We start from the raw sequence: 17,868 nt of genomic DNA, 5'->3' as shown, positions 1-17,868 counted from the left end.
ACTGGAGAATTCCATTCTCAAACCCCCACCGCCGGGAACACAACTTTATTCCAAGGGTTAAAACCAACTCCAGCCTCCGTGAGGCCTCGGAGCAGGAGCGTGGGCACGGCACGGCACGGCACGGCACACCGGGGCTGCCCTCGGCCCCAAAAACGGGGCAACTGGAGATCCTCCGCAGCCGCCACTGGATCTGCTGCCTTTCCTCCTCACCCTCTCCTGTCCCCGAGGAGCTCCAGCTTCTCCTGCAGCTTCTCAAGGAATCGCATCACGGTGCGTTTGGGGAAGGAAACGTCCCGGGCGGTGCCGGGCGCCGGCGAACGCCGGGTGGGTGTTGGCGTTGGTGTTGGTGGTGTTGGTGGCGTCGGGCGGGTGTGAGCACGGATCCAGGAGTGGAAATCCTGTGTGGAGGTGAAGATCCCCGGCCGGCTGGCCCCGGCGCAGCCCTTGCCCCAGCTGGCCAGCCCCACCAGCCAGAAGTAGTCACCGACGTTGTCCTTGCAGACCAGGGGTCCGCCGATGTCCCCCTGCGCCAGGAGAGAGGGCTCAGGGGCTGCTGCCAGCCCGGCCCTTCCCGTGCCGGCCCCTCCAGAGCTGCATTCCCGGCCGGATTCCCATGGAAAGGCTCCGCTCTGGGGCTGGGGGATCCAGCCCGGCAGCACGATGGCGCTTGTGCAGGGTGGGCTCTGCACAGGGAGCGGGGATGGCCAGGGCAGGGATATTCCGGGATATTCCGGGATATTCCGGGATACTCCAGGATATCCACACTTGGGGCTGCTGGGGGCACTGGGCGGGCTCCGGGGGCACAGTGGCAGGCCTTGGGGACAAGGGGACACGGGGCAGGGACACAGGGACGGGGAAGGGACACCCGTCAGTGGTGGGGCCGGGGCTGCGAGGGCACCGGGCCAGGCCCAGGCGGGGCCGGGATCCGTGTGGGGCTGGGGGCCGGGGGGGCCCGAGGGGATCCCGTGGGGCCCGAGGGGATCCCGTGGGGCCCGAGGGGATCCCGTGGGGCCGGTGGGGCCTGAGGGGATCCCGCGGGGCTCAGGGCTCGGAGGGGATCCCGCGGGGCTCAGGGCTCGGAGGGGATCCCGCGGGGCTCAGGGCTCTGGGGGGATCCCGCGGGGCTCAGGGCTCGGAGGGTCCCCCGGCCGTGTGTCGCTCCGGGCTCCCGGTGCCCCCCGTGCCCCCCCGCAGGTACCTGGCAGGTGTCGATGCCGCCCCGCGGGTACCCCGCGCACAGCTCCTGCGGGTGCACGGCGCCCCCGTACCAGCGGCTGCTGTTGCACAGCTGGACGTCCATGAGCCGCACCTTGGCCTCCTGCAGCACCAGGCGGGGCCCGGGAGCTGCGGGCACAGAGGGCGCTGAGCACCGGGCACAGCCCCGGGCACAGCCCTCGGGGCCGGGCACGGCCCTGTCCCGCCGTGTCCCCTCCCGGGGCCGGGCCCTGTCCCGCCGTGTCCCCTCCCGGGGCCGGCCCCTGTCCCGCCGTGTCCCCTCCCGGGCACGGCCCGCGTCCCGCCGTGTCCCCTCCCGGGCACGGCCCCTGTCCCGCCGTGTCCCCTCCCGGGCACGGCCCCGTGTCCCGCCGTGTCCCCTCCCGGGCACGGCCCCTGTCCCGCCGTGTCCCCTCCCGGGCACGGTCCGTGTCCCCTCCCGGGCCCGGCCCCGTGTCCCGCCGTGTCCCCTCCCGGGCACGGCCCGTGTCCCGCCGTGTCCCCTCCCGGGAACGGCCCTTGTCCCGCCGTGTCCCCTCCCGGGCCCGGCCCCGTGTCCCGCCGTGTCCCCTCCCGGGCACGGCCCGTGTCCCGCCGTGTCCCCTCCCGGGCACGGCCCTGTCCCGCCGTGTCCCCTCCCGGGCACGGCCCGTGTCCCGCCGTGTCCCCTCCCGGGCACGGCCCCTGTCCCGCCGTGTCCCCTCCCGGGCCCGGCCCCGTGTCCCGCCGTGTCCCCTCCCGGGCCCGGCCCCGTGTCCCGCCGTGTCCCCTCCCGGGCACGGTCCGTGTCCCCTCCCGGGCACGGCCCCGTGTCCCGCCGTGTCCCCTCCCGGGCACGGCCCCGTGTCCCGCCGTGTCCCCTCCCGGGCACGGCCCCGTGTCCCGCCGTGTCCCCTCCCGGGCACGGTCCGTGTCCCCTCCCGGGCACGGCCCGTGTCCCGCCGTGTCCCCTCCCGGGCACGGCCCGTGTCCCGCCGTGTCCCCTCCCGGGCACGGTCCCTGTCCCGCCGTGTCCCCTCCCGGGCACGGCCCCTGTCCCGCCGTGTCCCTCCGTGTCCCTCCCCAGCCCCGGCTCCTGCCGCTTTTCCTCTGCCCCGGGCCGGCGCGGCCGTGTCCCTGCTGTCCCCCGCTGCTCCCGAGCCCCGGGCGGGCACTGACCGCTGTCCGGGGCGCCTCTCCAGCCCGCGGTGTAGCAGGTTTTCAGCTCGGCCACCGCCAGGGAGGCGTCGGGCACGCAGCCCAGCTGGATGTAGTCGCTGCACTCCACGGGCCGCTCCAGCTCCACCAGGGCGATGTTGTTCCCGGCCGTGGCGGGGTCGTAATATTTGTGCACATGGAAGGTGTGGATGCGGCGCAGCTCGGCCTCGGGGCCCGGCTGGCTCAGGTCCGTGGCTCCGATCACCACTTCCCACCTGGAGATGTCCCTGGGGGGCAGGAGAGGGAGAAAGGATTGAGGGAGCAGAGGCACGGGATGCCACAGCGCCATTCCCTTCCCGCACCGGGGACATCCCGGCGCAGCGGGGACACCCCTGTCCCTGCTGAGGGGACCCCCCTGTGCTGATGGGACACCCCTGTCCCTGCTCTGGGGACACCCCTGTCCCTTCTCGTCCTTACCCGGCCCCTCGGAAGCACTGTGCCACTGTCACCACCCACTGCGGGTGGATCAGGGCCCCCGCACACATGTGCCACGTGCCGTTCTCCAGCGTGGCCTGGATGCTGATGACACCGGGCCAGGCCCCCGGGTGCACCCCGGTGCCACCCGTGTCCTGCGAGGCGCCCTCGGAAGATTCCAAAGGTTCGTAGCTACGGTCCTGGGAATATTCCGGAACCGCCGAGCTGCGGTCGAAGGCCACGGGCCGGAGGCCGCAGGTGCCCCTGGAAGCACGAAGCCGTCAGTGCCCTGCTCGGGGACGGCAGGGACGGGGACCCCCGAGGGGCTCCCGTGTGCCCAGGCTGTGCCAGGGCAGCCCCGAGTGTCCCCGAGCCCCCTGGGGACACCGACCTGCAGCTGTCCCAGGTGCCGCCCGCGGGCCCGGCCAGGCCCAGCAGGAGCAGCAGCCGCAGCAAAGCCATCGGTGCCAGCGCGGGTGGCGCAGCCGGAGCAGAGGTGTCACCTCTGGTGCCCGCGGCCCTGGCGGCGCCCGCGGTGCCACCAGCCCGGCCTGATGTCACAGACGGAGCCCCGGGACCCTGCAATGCTCGGGCCGGGAGGGACCTTAGCGACGGCGCCGTGTCACCCGGGCCGCGGGCAGGGCCACCCCCGCCGGGCCCGGCGCTGCCAGGGATGGGGCTCCCCGGGAATTCGGGGATTTGGGAATTCGGGGCGTTGCCGGCAGCGGACGGGGAGGGATCGGATCGGGGGAGAGCAGCCACGGAGGGGAGGGGGCCCGGGGGACGTGTGTCCCCTCGGGGACAGCTCCGTTGTCACCTCTGCTCCCAAAGAGTTGTGTCCCCGAGGGGACAGCTCCATTGTCACCTCTGCTCCCAAAGATGTGTGTCCCCTCGGGGACAGCTCCGTTGTCACCTCTGCTCCCAAAGATGTGTGTCCCCTCGGGGACAGCTCCATTGTCACCTCTGCTCCCAAAGATGTGTGTCCCCTCGGGGACAGCTCCATTGTCACCTCTGCTCCCAAAGATGTGTGTCCACTCGGGGACAGCTCCGTTGTCACCTCTGCTCCCAAAGATTTGTGTCCCCTCGGGGACAGCTCCGTTGTCACCTCTGCTCCCAAAGATGTGTGTCCCCTCGGGGACAGCTCCGTTGTCACCTCTGCTCCCAAAGATGTGTGTCCCCTCGGGGACAGCTCCGTTGTCACCTCTGCTCCCAAAGATGTGTGTCCCCTCGGGGACAGCTCCGTTGTCACCTCTGCTCCCAAGGATTTGTGTCCCTTTGGGGACAGCTCCGTTGTCACCTCTGCTCCCAAGGATTTGTGTCCCTTTGGGGACAGCTCCGTTGTCACCTCTGCTCCCAAGGATTTGTGTCCCTTTGGGGACGGCTTCATTGTCACCTCCTCTCCCCGATCCCAAAAATTCCATCCTGTGCCCCTCCCCGCTGGCCCTGGGCTGGTGGCAGCACAAAATTAAATCAAAGTTAAACTTAGAAATAGATCCACCCATCAATAATTAACCATCAGCCCCACAAGGGCTCTTGGTGCTTCATCAGGTGTAATTTTTAATGATTAATGAAATTCCGTATTTGTCTGCCTTGGTGGTAACCTCACTGTAGCATGGCGGTGTTAATTACCACTAATTACCGCCAACATTTATTAGTGCATATAATAAAACTTATTTTTTAATGTAATAATATTAATATGTATTATGCCCAATCATTTGCGGTAATTTCATAATATAATAATATTAATATAGATTATTTCTAATCATTTGTGTTAATTGCATTACTGTAATCCTACTGCCCACTATATATCGGGACCATTCGTTTGTATTACCACTAATATTTGTGTTTTAATTATTATTGGTGCTACTGCATTGGGATTGCTAATAGTAAAGTGGTCTTACTATTAATTCATATTCTTATTTTTAGTCTGTATTATTACCACTAATATCGCTCTATTAATTACCACTCTCAATACTACATCGTGATCAATAGTAGCAATATTAACACTAATAATCTCTATTTTTACCAATACTTTTATTATGTTACAGTACTACTGCTATTAATTATTACTAATGCTGATGGGGGTTTTTATTACAACAGGATTGGGCGATAATAGTCGTTAATAATAAGAGCAATTTATAGTAATTTTAGGAAACTTATGGAAACAAAGGCGCCGATCCTTGTAGTATGTGGAAAAAGAGATTTACTAGGGTTTTGTTCTATTGTAATGCCATTATATTAATTATATTATATTATATTATATTATATTATATTATATTATATTATATTATATTATATTATATTATATTATATTATATTATATTATATTATATTATATTATATTATATTATATTATATTATATTATATTATATTATATTATATTATATTATATTATATTATATTATATTATATTATATTATTAATAATCTATTCTATTTCTATTATTTTTATTCTATTCTATTCTATATGCTTACTTATATTATTTACAATCTATATTACTTATATCACATAATTTATATTTGAATTATCATATCAGAATAATAATACGACCATTATCTTATATTGCTGTTTATTATTAAATCGTATCACGTTAAGATCCCTCTTCTGCATAATATTAGCGGCCTGAACCATACAACGTGTAATTTTTCTATCTCCCTAACACCACACGGATTCATTTGCGTACATTACAAAATCCCACGCACGCTTCCAGTACAACAACAACAAAAAATAAACTCGTAACGAGGTCGGCATGGACACCTTGCATGGAATATGTGAATAAAGAGCGGGATCAGACCTTTCCCTGTGTTTCCTGCCCCGGGCGGGGACGGGCCACAGCTGGATGGGGCGGGGCACACCTGGGCTTGGCAGCGGCACAGCTGGCGGGGACAGAACTGAGTCACAGCTGGCAGGGGCACAACTGAGTCACAGCTGGCGGGGACACAACTGAGTCACAGCCGGCGGGGGCACAGCTGGATGCGGCCCAGGCGGGCAGGGGCACATCTGGATGAGCGGGGCACATCTGGATGAGCGGGGCACATCTGGATGGGTGTGGCACATCTGGCGGGGCGGGGCCAGGCGGTGGCGCCGGGGCGGGGCCGAGGCTGAGCGCGGCACGGGCGGGCGGCAGCCGGAGCCACGGTGAGGGGCCGGGTCTGGGGGCGTCCCCCTTGTCCCCGGGGGTGTCCCCCCTGTCCCCGGGCGGGTCGGGGACTGCTGCCCACCGCGCTGCCCTATACCCACCCCCGCCCCCTGCCCTATAACCGCCCAGCCCCATAAACCCCCTGCCCCATAAACCCCCCCGCGCATGCCCTATACCTGCCCAGCCCCATAAACCCCCAGCCCCATAAACCCCCAGCCCCATAAACTCCCCCGCGCATGCCCTATACCTGCCCAGCCCCATAAACCCCCAGCCCCATAAACTCCCCCGCGCATGCCCTATACCTGCCCAGCCCCATAAACCCCCAGCCCCATAAACTCCCCCGCGCATGCCCTATACCTGCCCAGCCCCATAAACCCCCCGCCCCAGCCCCATAAACCCCCCCGCGCATGCCCTATAACTGTCCAGCCCCCAGCCCCATAAACCCCCCCGCGCATGCCCTATAACTGTCCAGCCCCCAGCCCCATAAACCCCCCCGCGCATGCCCTATAACTGTCCAGCCCCCAGCCCCATAAACCCCCCCGCGCATGCCCTATAACTGTCCAGCCCCCAGCCCCATAAACCCCCCCGCGCATGCCCTATAACTGCCCAGCCCCCAGCCCCATAACCCCTTCCCAGCCCGCAGCCCCATAACTGCTCACACCGGGTGTGGGGGGTTGGACACCCCCGAGGTCCCTCCCTCGCCGGGGGGGGGGGGGGGGCTGTGTTTGGGGATGCCCCCAGGGATTTTGGGGTGTCCCCCGGGTGTTTGGGGTGTCCCCCGGGTTTTTGGGGATGCCCCCAGGGATTTTGGGGTGTCCCCCGTGTTTCTGGGGTGCCCCCAGGGTTTTGGGGTGCCCCGCTGTTGAGGCTGCCGTGCCCGCCTCCCCCAGGAGGAGCTGCCCGGCTCGGGATCCCGGCAGGATGGCGCTGATCCCCATCGTGACGCTCTGGGCTCTGTGTCCCCTCCTCACCCGGGCAGGTACCCACGGGCAGCGGGGTTGGGGGGTCCGGGCAGAGCCCCCTCCATCCCCGGGGATCCCCTTCCCAACCCCGCCGTGCCCCGAGGGGAGGGCGGGGGAGCCGTTCCCGGCAGGGCGGTGACTCACCGGGCGGCTGCTTGGCACCGCCGAGCCTTCGGTCCTGGCACCGCCGAGCCCTCAACATCGCCGAGCCTTCGGTCCTGGCACCGCCGAGCCCCCGGTCCTGGCACCACCGAGCCCCCGGTCCTGGCACCGCCGAGACCCCGGTCCTGGCACCACCGAGCCCCCAACACCACCGAGCCCTCTGTCCCGGCACCACCGAGCCCCCGGTTCTGGCACCATCGAGGCCCCGGTCCTGGCACCACCGAGCCCTCGGCCCCGGCACCACCGAGCCCTCGGTCCTGGCACCGCCGAGACCCCGGTCCTGGCACCACCGGGCCCTCGGTCCTGGCACCACCGGGCCCTCGGTCCTGGCACCACCGAGCCCTCGGTCCTGGTACCACCGAGCCCCCAACACCACCGAGCCCTCGGTCCCGGCACCGCCGAGCCCCCGGTCCTGGCACCACCGAGCCCTCTGTCCCGGCACCACCTAACCCTCAGTCCCGGCACCACCGAGCCACCCCCGGCCGTGTCCCCACAGCTGTCCCCTGTCCCCACAGCTGTCCCCTGTCCCCAGCCACGCCCTCCCCACCCCGCTGTCCCCCACCCCTGGGCTCACGGCGCCTTGACCCCGCCGTGTCCCCTCGCAGCGCAGCCTCCCGTCCCCGTCACCGTCACCGCGGCCGTCGGCGAGGACGCCTGCCTGCCCTGCGGCACGCAGCCCTGGAGCGACCTGCGCGGGCTCACCCTCAGCTGCGGCCACCACCAGGCCGGCGGTGACAGCGCCGTCCCCGTGCTCAGCCACCGCCTGGGCTGGCACCCGCCGGTCCCCGAGGAGGGCTGGCAGCCCCCCGAGCAGCCCGACAGCCGCTTTAGGGGCAGGGTGGCCTTCTGCGCCTCGGGGACGGGCGACGGCGGCGTGTCGCTGCTGCTGAGGAACCTCAGCCAGCCCGATTTCGGGAATTATTCCTGTTCCGTGGCCCGAGCCGCGGCCCCGCAGCTGCTCTGCTCCCTGGTGCTGCAGCCCGCGGGGGAAGGTGAGTGGGCCGGGGGGTGGCACTGTCCCCTTTGGGGTCCCTCTCACACCCTGAGGTGGCCAGTCCCGTCCCCGCGTGGCTGGTGTCACAATTTGGGGGTGTCCCCAATTCCCTGCGGTGTCTGTCACCTGCGTTGTCCCCGGCTGGGTGGTGGCCCACACTCTTCACCCCCGGGCCATTTGGGGGGGGGGGGGGGTGTCTCCCCCCATTCCCTGGTGTGTCTGTCACCTCCTCCAGCTCTGTCCCCATCTGGGTGATGCCAGGTGTCCCTGCTCTGTCCCCCTGGCGTGTTTGGGGTCCCCACATTCCCTGACGCCCCTTGTCCCTGCTGCGTCTGTCCCTTGTCCCTGCTGCGTCTGTCTGTCCCCGGGGCAGTTTGGGGGTCCCCCAGTCTGGCACGGGCCAGAGACAGGACCAGGTGGCCCCTGGCCGTGTCCCCACGTGCCGGTGTCACCCCGCAGAGGTCCCCAAGGAGCCGGACATGCTCATGGTGATCTGTGCCCTCACGGCCGCCTTCACCGCCGTGGCCGTCGGGGTGCTGGTGTGCGCCCGCTGCCAGGGGCGCTGCTGGGGGCGCAAAGGTGGGGCTGGGGGGCACAATGGGGTGTCGGGGGGCACAGGGGGGTGCTGGGGGGCGCAGGGGGGTGCTGGGGGCACAGGGGGCACACGGGGGTTTTGGGGTGCACAAAGGAGGATGCTGGGGGTGCTGGGGGGCACAGGGGGGCACAGGGGGGCACAGGGGGGTGCTGGTGTGTGCCCGCTGCCAGGAGCACTGCTGGGGGGCACAGGGGGGTGCTGGGGGGCACAGGAGGGTGCTGGGGGGCACAGGAGGGTGCTGGGGGGCTCAGGGGGGTGCTGGGGGGCACAGGGGGTGCTGGGGGGCACAGGAGGGTGCTGGGGGGCTCAGGGGGGTGCTGGGGGGCACAGGGGGTGCTGGGGGCGCAGGGGGGTGCTGGGGGGCTCAGGGGGGTGCTGGGGGGCACAGGAGGGTGGTGGGGGGCTCAGGGGGGTGCTGGGGGCACAGGAGGGTGGTGGGGGGCTCAGGGGGGTGCTGGGGGCACAGGAGGGTGGTGGGGGGCTCAGGGGGGTGCTGGGGGCTCAGGGGGGTGCTGGGGGCTCAGGGGGGTGCTGGGGGCCCAGGGGGGTGCTGGGGGGCTCAGGGGGTGCTGGGGGCTCAGGGGGGTGCTGGGGGCCCAGGGGGGTGCTGGGGGGCTCAGGGGGGTGCTGGGGGGCTCAGGGGGGTGCTGGGGGGCACAGGAGGGTGGTGGGGGGCTCAGGGGGGTGCTGGGGGCACAGGAGGGTGGTGGGGGGCTCAGGGGGGTGCTGGGGGCACAGGAGGGTGGTGGGGGGCTCAGGGGGGTGCTGGGGGCTCAGGGGGGTGCTGGGGGCTCAGGGGGGTGCTGGGGGCCCAGGGGGGTGCTGGGGGGCTCAGGGGGTGCTGGGGGCTCAGGGGGGTGCTGGGGGCCCAGGGGGGTGCTGGGGGGCTCAGGGGGTGCTGGGGGCTCAGGGGGGTGCTGGGGGCTCAGGGGGGTGCTGGGGGCCCAGGGGGGTGCTGGGGGGCTCAGGGGGTGCTGGGGGCTCAGGGGGGTGCTGGGGGGCTCAGGGGGGTGCTGGGGGGCACAGGGGGGTGTTGTGATGGGGACAGTTGAAGATCCCTTGGTCGCGACTGGGGATGGGATTATGTGTGGGGAGGGGTTTTCCAGCTCCCTTGGGGTGTTGGGATGGGATGGGATCCACGGGGTGGGATCCACGGGGTGGGATCCACGGGGTGGGATCCACGGGGTGTGATCCACGGGCTGGGATCTATGGGGTGGGATCCATGGGGTGGGATGGGATGGGATCCATAGGATGAGATCCATGGGGTGGGATCCATGGGGTGGGATGAGCGTGAGGGTGAGGAGGGGATGCAGATGAAGACAAGGCAGGGATGAGGACAAGGCTGTAGGTGGTGATGGGATGAGGATGGGGACAGGGACAGGGACAGGGACAGGAGCAGCTCTGTGCGGGGCCGGGGCTGTCCCATGTCCTCTCCTCACTGTCCCCTCAGCCCCGGAGCCCGCAGCCGTGGCCGGAGGGGAGGAAGGAGAGGTGGCCTTGGGTGACCTGAAGAGTCACAACTCCTGAGGCCACCCCCAGGTGGACAGGCCCGCGTGTGACACGGGGACGGGACACGGGGACGGGACACGGGACACGGGACACGGCCCCAACTGCCCAAACGGGGGGACAGAGCTGGGGTGATGCTCTGGGGCAGGAGGGGCAGGATGGGTTTGTGGGGGCTGCACGATGGTTTGGGGTGGGGGGCACTGCTCGGACCCCCCGGCATGGGCAGGGGACAGCTCAGGGTCCCCTCGAGCTGATTGGGGACACCCAAACCCCGGGGTCACACGGCTGGGGGGGGGGGACAAACCGCGAGACCCTAAATAAAGAGCGTTGCTCCAGAGTGGGGGTGACCCCTCCTTCCCACCCGTGAGGGGCCGGGGGCTTGGGGGGTGGGATGTGGGGTCAGGGGGTGTCCCCGTTTAGGGACAGGCTGTGGGGTCAGGGGGTGTCCCCGTTTAGGGACAGGCTGTGGGGTCGCGGGGTGTCCCCGTTTAGGGACAGGCTGTGGGGTCAGGGGGTGTCCCCGTTTAGGGACAGGCTGTGGGGTCACGGGGTGTCCCCGTTTAGGGACAGGCTGTGGGGTCGCGGGGTGTCCCCGTTTAGGGACAGGCTGTGGGGTTTGGGGGTGTCCCCGTTTAGGGACAGGCTGTGGGGTCACGGGGTGTCCCCGTTTAGGGACAGGCTGTAGGGTCGCGGGGTGTCCCCGTTTAGGGACAGGCTGTGGGGTCACGGGGTGTCCCCGTTTAGGGACAGGCTGTGGGGTCGCGGGGTGTCACCGTTTAGGGACAGGCTGTAGGGTCGCGGGGTGTCCCCGTTTAGGGACAGGCTGTGGGGTTTGGGGGGTGTCCCCGTTTAGGGACAGGCTGTGGGGTCACGGAGTGTCCCCGTTTAGGGACAGGCTGTGGGGTCACGGGGTGTCCCCGTTTAGGGACAGGCTGTGGGGTTTGGGGGTGTCCCCGTTTAGGGACAGGCTGTGGGGTCGCGGGGTGTCACCGTTTAGGGACAGGCTGTGGGGTCACGGGGTGTCACCGTTTAGGGACAGGCTGTGGGGTCACGGGGTGTCCCCGTTTAGGGACAGGCTGTGGGGTCACGGGGTGTCACCGTTTAGGGACAGGCTGTGGGGTCACGGGGTGTCACCGTTTAGGGACAGGCTGTGGGGTCGCGGGGTGTCACCGTTTAGGGACAGGCTGTGGGGTCAGGGGGTGTCCCCGTTTAGGGACAGGCTGTGGGGTGGCGGGGTGTCCCCGTTTAGGGACAGGCTGTGGGGTCGCGGGGTGTCCCCGTTTAGGGACAGGCTGTGGGGTCGCGGGGTGTCCCCGTTTAGGGACAGGCTGTGGGGTCACGGGGTGTCCCCGTTTAGGGACAGGCTGTGGGGTTTGGGGGTGTCCCCGTTTAGGGACAGGCTGTGGGGTTTGGGGGTGTCCCCGTTTAGGGACAGGCTGTGGGGTCACGGGGTGTCCCCGTTTAGGGACAGGCTGTGGGGTCACGGGGTGTCCCCGTTTAGGGACAGGCTGTAGGGTCGCGGGGTGTCCCCTTTTAGGGACAGGCTGTGGGGTCAGGGGGTGTCCCCGTTTAGGGACAGGCTGTGGGGTTTGGGGGTGTCCCCGTTTAGGGACAGGCTGTGGGGTCGCGGGGTGTCACCGTTTAGGGACAGGCTGTAGGGTCGCGGGGTGTCCCCGTTTAGGGACAGGCTGTGGGGTTTGGGGGTGTCCCCGTTTAGGGACAGGCTGTGGGGTCACGGAGTGTCCCCGTTTAGGGACAGGCTTTGGGGTCACGGGGTGTCCCCGTTTAGGGACAGGCTGTGGGGTCAGGGGGTGTCACCGTTTAGGGACAGGCTGTGGGGTCACGGGGTGTCACCGTTTAGGGACAGGCTGTGGGGTCACGGGGTGTCCCCGTTTAGGGACAGGCTGTGGGGTCACGGGGTGTCACCGTTTAGGGACAGGCTGTGGGGTCACGGGGTGTCACCGTTTAGGGACAGGCTGTGGGGTCACGGGGTGTCCCCGTTTAGGGACAGGCTGTGGGGTCACGGGGTGTCACCGTTTAGGGACAGGCTGTGGGGTCGCGGGGTGTCACCGTTTAGGGACAGGCTGTGGGGTCAGGGGGTGTCCCCGTTTAGGGACAGGCTGTGGGGTGGCGGGGTGTCCCCGTTTAGGGACAGGCTGTGGGGTCGCGGGGTGTCCCCGTTTAGGGACAGGCTGTGGGGTCGCGGGGTGTCCCCGTTTAGGGACAGGCTGTGGGGTCACGGGGTGTCCCCGTTTAGGGACAGGCTGTGGGGTTTGGGGGTGTCCCCGTTTAGGGACAGGCTGTGGGGTTTGGGGGTGTCCCCGTTTAGGGACAGGCTGTGGGGTCACGGGGTGTCCCCGTTTAGGGACAGGCTGTGGGGTCACGGGGTGTCCCCGTTTAGGGACAGGCTGTAGGGTCGCGGGGTGTCCCCTTTTAGGGACAGGCTGTGGGGTCAGGGGGTGTCCCCGTTTAGGGACAGGCTGTGGGGTTTGGGGGTGTCCCCGTTTAGGGACAGGCTGTGGGGTCGCGGGGTGTCACCGTTTAGGGACAGGCTGTAGGGTCGCGGGGTGTCCCCGTTTAGGGACAGGCTGTGGGGTCAGGGGGTGTCACCGTTTAGGGACAGGCTGTGGGGTTTGGGGGTGTCCCCGTTTAGGGACAGGCTGTGGGGTCAGGGGGTGTCCCCGTTTAGGGACAGGCTGTGGGGTCACGGAGTGTCCCCGTTTAGGGACAGGCTGTGGGGTCACGGGGTGTCCCCGTTTAGGGACAGGCTGTGGGGTCACGGGGTGTCCCCGTTTAGGGACAGGCTGTGGGGTCACGGGGTGTCCCCGTTTAGGGACAGGCTGTGGGGTCACGGGGTGTCCCCGTTTAGGGACAGGCTGTGGGGTCACGGGGTGTCCCCGTTTAGGGACAGGCTGTGGGGTCACGGGGTGTCCCCGTTTAGGGACAGGCTGTGGGGTCACGGGGTGTCACCGTTTAGGGACAGGCTGTGGGGTCACGGGGTGTCACCGTTTAGGGACAGGCTGTGGGGTCGCGGGGTGTCCCCGTTTAGGGACAGGCTGTGGGGTCGCGGGGTGTCCCCGTTTAGGGACAGGCTGTGGGGTTTGGGGGGTGTCCCCGTTTAGGGACAGGCTGTGGGGTCACGGGGTGTCCCCGTTTAGGGACAGGCTGTGGGGTTTGGGGGGTGTCCCCGTTTAGGGACAGGCTGTGGGGTCAGGGGGTGTCCCCGTTTAGGGACAGGCTGTGGGGTTTGGGGGTGTCCCCGTTTAGGGACAGGCTGTGGGGTCACGGGGTGTCCCCGTTTAGGGACAGGCTGTGGGGTCAGGGGGTGTCCCCGTTTAGGGACAGGCTGTGGGGTCACGGGGTGTCCCCGTTTAGGGACAGGCTGTGGGGTCGCGGGGTGTCCCCGTTTAGGGACAGGCTGTGGGGTCACGGGGTGTCCCCGTTTAGGGACAGGCTGTGGGGTCGCGGGGTGTCCCCGTTTAGGGACAGGCCGTGGGGTCACGGGGTGTCCCCGTTTAGGGACAGGCTGTGGGGTCGCGGGGTGTCCCCGTTTAGGGACAGGCTGTGGGGTCGCGGGGTGTCCCCGTTTAGGGACAGGCTGTGGGGTCACGGGGTGTCCCCGTTTAGGGACAGGCTGTGGGGTCACGGGGTGTCCCCGTTTAGGGACAGGCTGTGGGGTCGCGGGGTGTCCCCGTTTAGGGACAGGCTGTGGGGTCGCGGGGTGTCCCCGTTTAGGGACAGGCTGTGGGGTTTGGGGGTTGTCCCCGTTTAGGGACAGGCTGTGGGGTCACGGGGTGTCCCCGTTTAGGGACAGGCTGTGGGGTCACGGGGTGTCCCCGCTTAGGGACAGGCTGTGGGGTCACGGGGTGTCCCCGTTTAGGGACAGGCTGTGGGGTTTGGGGGTGTCCCCGTTTAGGGACAGGCTGTGGGGTCACGGGGTGTCCCCGTTTAGGGACAGGCTGTGGGGTCACGGGGTGTCCCCGTTTAGGGACAGGCTGTGGGGTCACGGGGTGTCCCCGTTTAGGGACAGGCTGTGGGGTTTGGGGGTGTCCCCGTTTAGGGACAGGCTGTGGGGTTTGGGGGTGTCCCCGTTTAGGGACAGGCTGTGGGGTCGCGGGGTGTCCCCGTTTAGGGACAGGCTGTGGGGTTTGGGGGTGTCCCCGTTTAGGGACAGGCTGTGGGGTCGCGGGGTGTCCCCGTTTAGGGACAGGCTGTGGGGTCGCGGGGTGTCACCGTTTAGGGACAGGCTGTGGGGTCAGGGGGTGTCCCCGTTTAGGGACAGGCTGTGGGGTCAGGGGGTGTCCCCGTTTAGGGACAGGCTGTGGGGTCACGGGGTGTCCCCGTTTAGGGACAGGCTGTGGGGTCGCGGGGTGTCCCCGTTTAGGGACAGGCTGTGGGGTCGCGGGGTGTCCCCGTTTAGGGACAGGCTGTGGGGTTTGGGGGTTGTCCCCGTTTAGGGACAGGCTGTGGGGTCACGGGGTGTCCCCGTTTAGGGACAGGCTGTGGGGTCACGGGGTGTCCCCGTTTAGGGACAGGCTGTGGGGTCACGGGGTGTCCCCGTTTAGGGACAGGCTGTGGGGTCACGGGGTGTCCCCGTTTAGGGACAGGCTGTGGGGTCAGGGGGTGTCCCCGTTTAGGGACAGGCTGTGGGGTCGCGGGGTGTCCCCGTTTAGGGACAGGCTGTGGGGTCACGGGGTGTCACCGTTTAGGGACAGGCTGTGGGGTCACGGGGTGTCCCCGTTTAGGGACAGGCTGTGGGGTCGCGGGGTGTCCCCGTTTAGGGACAGGCTGTGGGGTTTGGGGGGTGTCCCCGTTTAGGGACAGGCTGTGGGGTCAGGGGGTGTCCCCGTTTAGGGACAGGCTGTGGGGTGGCGGGGTGTCCCCGTTTAGGGACAGGCTGTGGGGTCGCGGGGTGTCCCCGTTTAGGGACAGGCTGTGGGGTCACGGGGTGTCCCCGTTTAGGGACAGGCTGTGGGGTTTGGGGGTGTCCCCGTTTAGGGACAGGCTGTGGGGTTTGGGGGTGTCCTCGTTTAGGGACAGGCTGTGGGGTTTGGGGGTGTCCCCGTTTAGGGACAGGCTGTGGGGTCAGGGGGTGTCCCCGTTTAGGGACAGGCTGTGGGGTCACGGGGTGTCCCCGTTTAGGGACAGGCTGTGGGGTCACGGGGTGTCCCCGTTTAGGGACAGGCTGTGGGGTCACGGGGTGTCCCCGTTTAGGGACAGGCTGTGGGGTCGCGGGGTGTCCCCGTTTAGGGACAGGCTGTGGGGTCACGGGGTGTCCTCGTTTAGGGACAGGCTGTGGGGTCACGGGGTGTCCCCGTTTAGGGACAGGCTGTGGGGTCAGGGGGTGTCCCCGTTTAGGGACAGGCTGTGGGGTCACGGGGTGTCCCCGTTTAGGGACAGGCTGTGGGGTCACGGGGTGTCCCCGTTTAGGGACAGGCTGTGGGGTCACGGGGTGTCCCCGTTTAGGGACAGGCTGTGGGGTCACGGGGTGTCACCGTTTAGGGACAGGCTGTGGGGTCAGGGGGTGTCTCCGTTTAGGGACAGGCTGTGGGGTCACGGGGTGTCCCCGCTTAGGGACAGGCTGTGGGGTCACGGGGTGTCCCCGTTTAGGGACAGGCTGTGGGGTCAGGGGGTGTCTCCGTTTAGGGACAGGCTGTGGGGTCACGGGGTGTCCCCGCTTAGGGACAGGCTGTGGGGTCACGGGGCTCGTTCCGTCACGGCCGCTGGGCGGCGCTATCGGGGGAGGGGCTGTGTTGACCCCGCCCACAACCACGCCCAGCCCACCATGTGGTCATGCACCGCCCGAGCTCCCTCATGACCACGCCCCCTCGCTACTGGCCACGCCCCCTGTCCCGCCCACGTCCCAAAGGCGCCGCGGGGGCTATTTTGGGATTTTTGGGATCCCGCAGCACCCCGGGGGATCCGCGGGGCTCCCCGAACGGCTGCTGCCCGTCCTCTCCTCGTCCCATGGTGACCACGGCAGCTCAGGGCGGCCAGCAGAGCCCCCCGATCCTTCCCTGTGCCCTCCTCTTCATCCATTCCCCGGCCCATCCCATGGATCCCGTCCCATGGATCCCATCTTATCCTATGGATCCCATCCCATGGATCCCATTCCCATCCCATTGATGCCATCCCTCCCCACCCCACGGATCCCATCCCATGGATCCCATCCCATGGATCCCATCTTATCCTATGGATCCCATCCCATGGATCCCATTGCCATCCCATTGATCCCATCCCACCCCACCCCATGGATCCCATTGCCATCCCATTGATCCCATCCCACCCCACCCCATGGATCCCATCCCATGGATCCCCATCCGATCCCATCCCACAGATCCTATCCCATCCCATGGATCCCATCAATCCCATCCCATGGATCCCATCAATCCCATCCCATGGATCCCATCAATCCCATCCCATGGATCCCATGGATCCCATCCCATCCCATAAATCCCATCCCATGGATCCCATCCCATCCCATCCCATGGACCCCATAGATCCCATTCCCTCGGGACGCATCCGTGGGGGACACATCCACAGGGGAACGGATTCGATGGGCGGACACGTGGAGTTTTTGGGGAGCGCACGGATCTGGGTGGGCGGACACACAGATCCAAAGGGTGGACATCCAACTCCGGCATCCACGGGCACCATCACGTTTGTTGTAGGGCCAGAAACTCTCCCGCGAGGCCCAACCCCGCCAAGACCCCGTGGGTTGTCGCAGGGTCTCTCTGTAGACCCCCCCCCCCGAATTTTGGGAGGTCACAGGGATCCCCCAAAATCATCCCCAGGAAATGACTGTGCTGGGGGTGGGAGTGGCTCCTCGGTGACCCTAAAAAAGGGGATTTTTGGTTTTGGTTCCTCCATCTGAAGCTCCGATCTTCCTCTGGAAAGGGCTGTGCCAGCATCTGCTCCCGGGGGATTTCCAGCCGGGCGTAGAAGAGAAATAATTAAAAATGGAACAATATCAATAAATTAAATTATTATTGCGAGTCAGTGCTCTCTCCAAGCAACAGGTGACGGGATAAGGTGATAGCTCTTGTCTCTGCCCGCTCCAGCCAGGAAAACCGAAATGTGAGGCAAAAAAATAGGGCAAAATTCTTCCCCCCCCCAAAAAAAAAAAGGGATTTGAGGGTTGGATGCTGTCCGGGAAGGGAGCTGTGTCCCAGGATTGCCCAGAGCGTCCCGGTTTTGGCAGCAGAGGGGAACGGGGGCGGTCTGAGCTCCCACGTCCCTGCCATGGAGAGGTCACCGAGGACACAGTATCAGCACCAAAGCGTTTTGGGCTGATTTCAGCAAGTTTGGGTCCGAGACTCAGCCACGTCCTTTCAGGGAAACCCCGAATGGCCTCGGCTGGCCGCGTTTCAGGGGTGGCAACTGTGTCCCTGCTGTCCCTCGTGTCCCTTCAAGGACTGTCACCCGGGGCAGAAATCAATTACGAACTACAACCGTCATTAAAAAAATTCAACAATCCCTCCGAGCTGCGGGGTTCTCTGAACGGAGAGCACGGCTGGGGAAGTTTCGGGAAGGGTGGGATCGCCCAGGCGGGATTTGGGCCCGACCCAAATTTGGGCTCCGCACGGGATGGGTTCGGGGTGCGCTGGCCCTTTAAGGCACCGACAGGTGCGGCAGCGCCACACCGCTCGGGGGGTCGGACCAAGCGGGTTGAGCGACGTGAGT

General features: G+C 65.5%; 2 protein-coding genes and 1 long non-coding RNA gene across 3 annotated transcripts in view; 2 read left to right on the top strand and 1 right to left on the bottom strand.

The window, feature by feature from the left end:
- FBH1 (F-box DNA helicase 1) overlaps positions 1-17,868 on the top strand; it is a gene marked incomplete at its 5' end in the record, with an annotated part of 140,679 nt that overhangs the window by 47,158 nt on the left and 75,653 nt on the right. The gene's annotated exons all lie outside the window — the stretch shown is intronic.
- On the bottom strand, positions 30-3,303 carry LOC136289146 (acrosin-like). The gene is made up of 5 exons (XM_066182632.1): positions 3,218-3,303; positions 2,830-3,090; positions 2,374-2,639; positions 1,199-1,344; positions 30-524 (listed from the first exon to the last, which is right to left on the bottom strand). Exons 1-5 carry the CDS (start codon positions 3,286-3,288, stop codon positions 207-209), a joined length of 1,062 nt encoding a protein of 353 aa, XP_066038729.1. The 5' UTR covers positions 3,289-3,303; the 3' UTR covers positions 30-206.
- LOC136289150 (uncharacterized) lies at positions 5,929-7,799 on the top strand. The gene is made up of 3 exons (XR_010720724.1): positions 5,929-5,965; positions 6,857-6,945; positions 7,696-7,799. It is a non-coding gene; the product is annotated as an uncharacterized lncRNA (long non-coding RNA).

The sequence above is a fragment of the Chamaea fasciata genome, unplaced genomic scaffold (genome assembly GCF_029207755.1).
Source record: "Chamaea fasciata isolate MVZ Bird 193981 ecotype frontalis unplaced genomic scaffold, bChaFas1.0.hap1 SCAF_5, whole genome shotgun sequence".
NCBI classification, from domain to species: domain Eukaryota; kingdom Metazoa; phylum Chordata; class Aves; order Passeriformes; family Sylviidae; genus Chamaea; species Chamaea fasciata.
The sequence above is the reverse complement of the archived record's forward strand: the minus strand, read 5'-3'. Positions and strand labels throughout refer to the sequence as shown.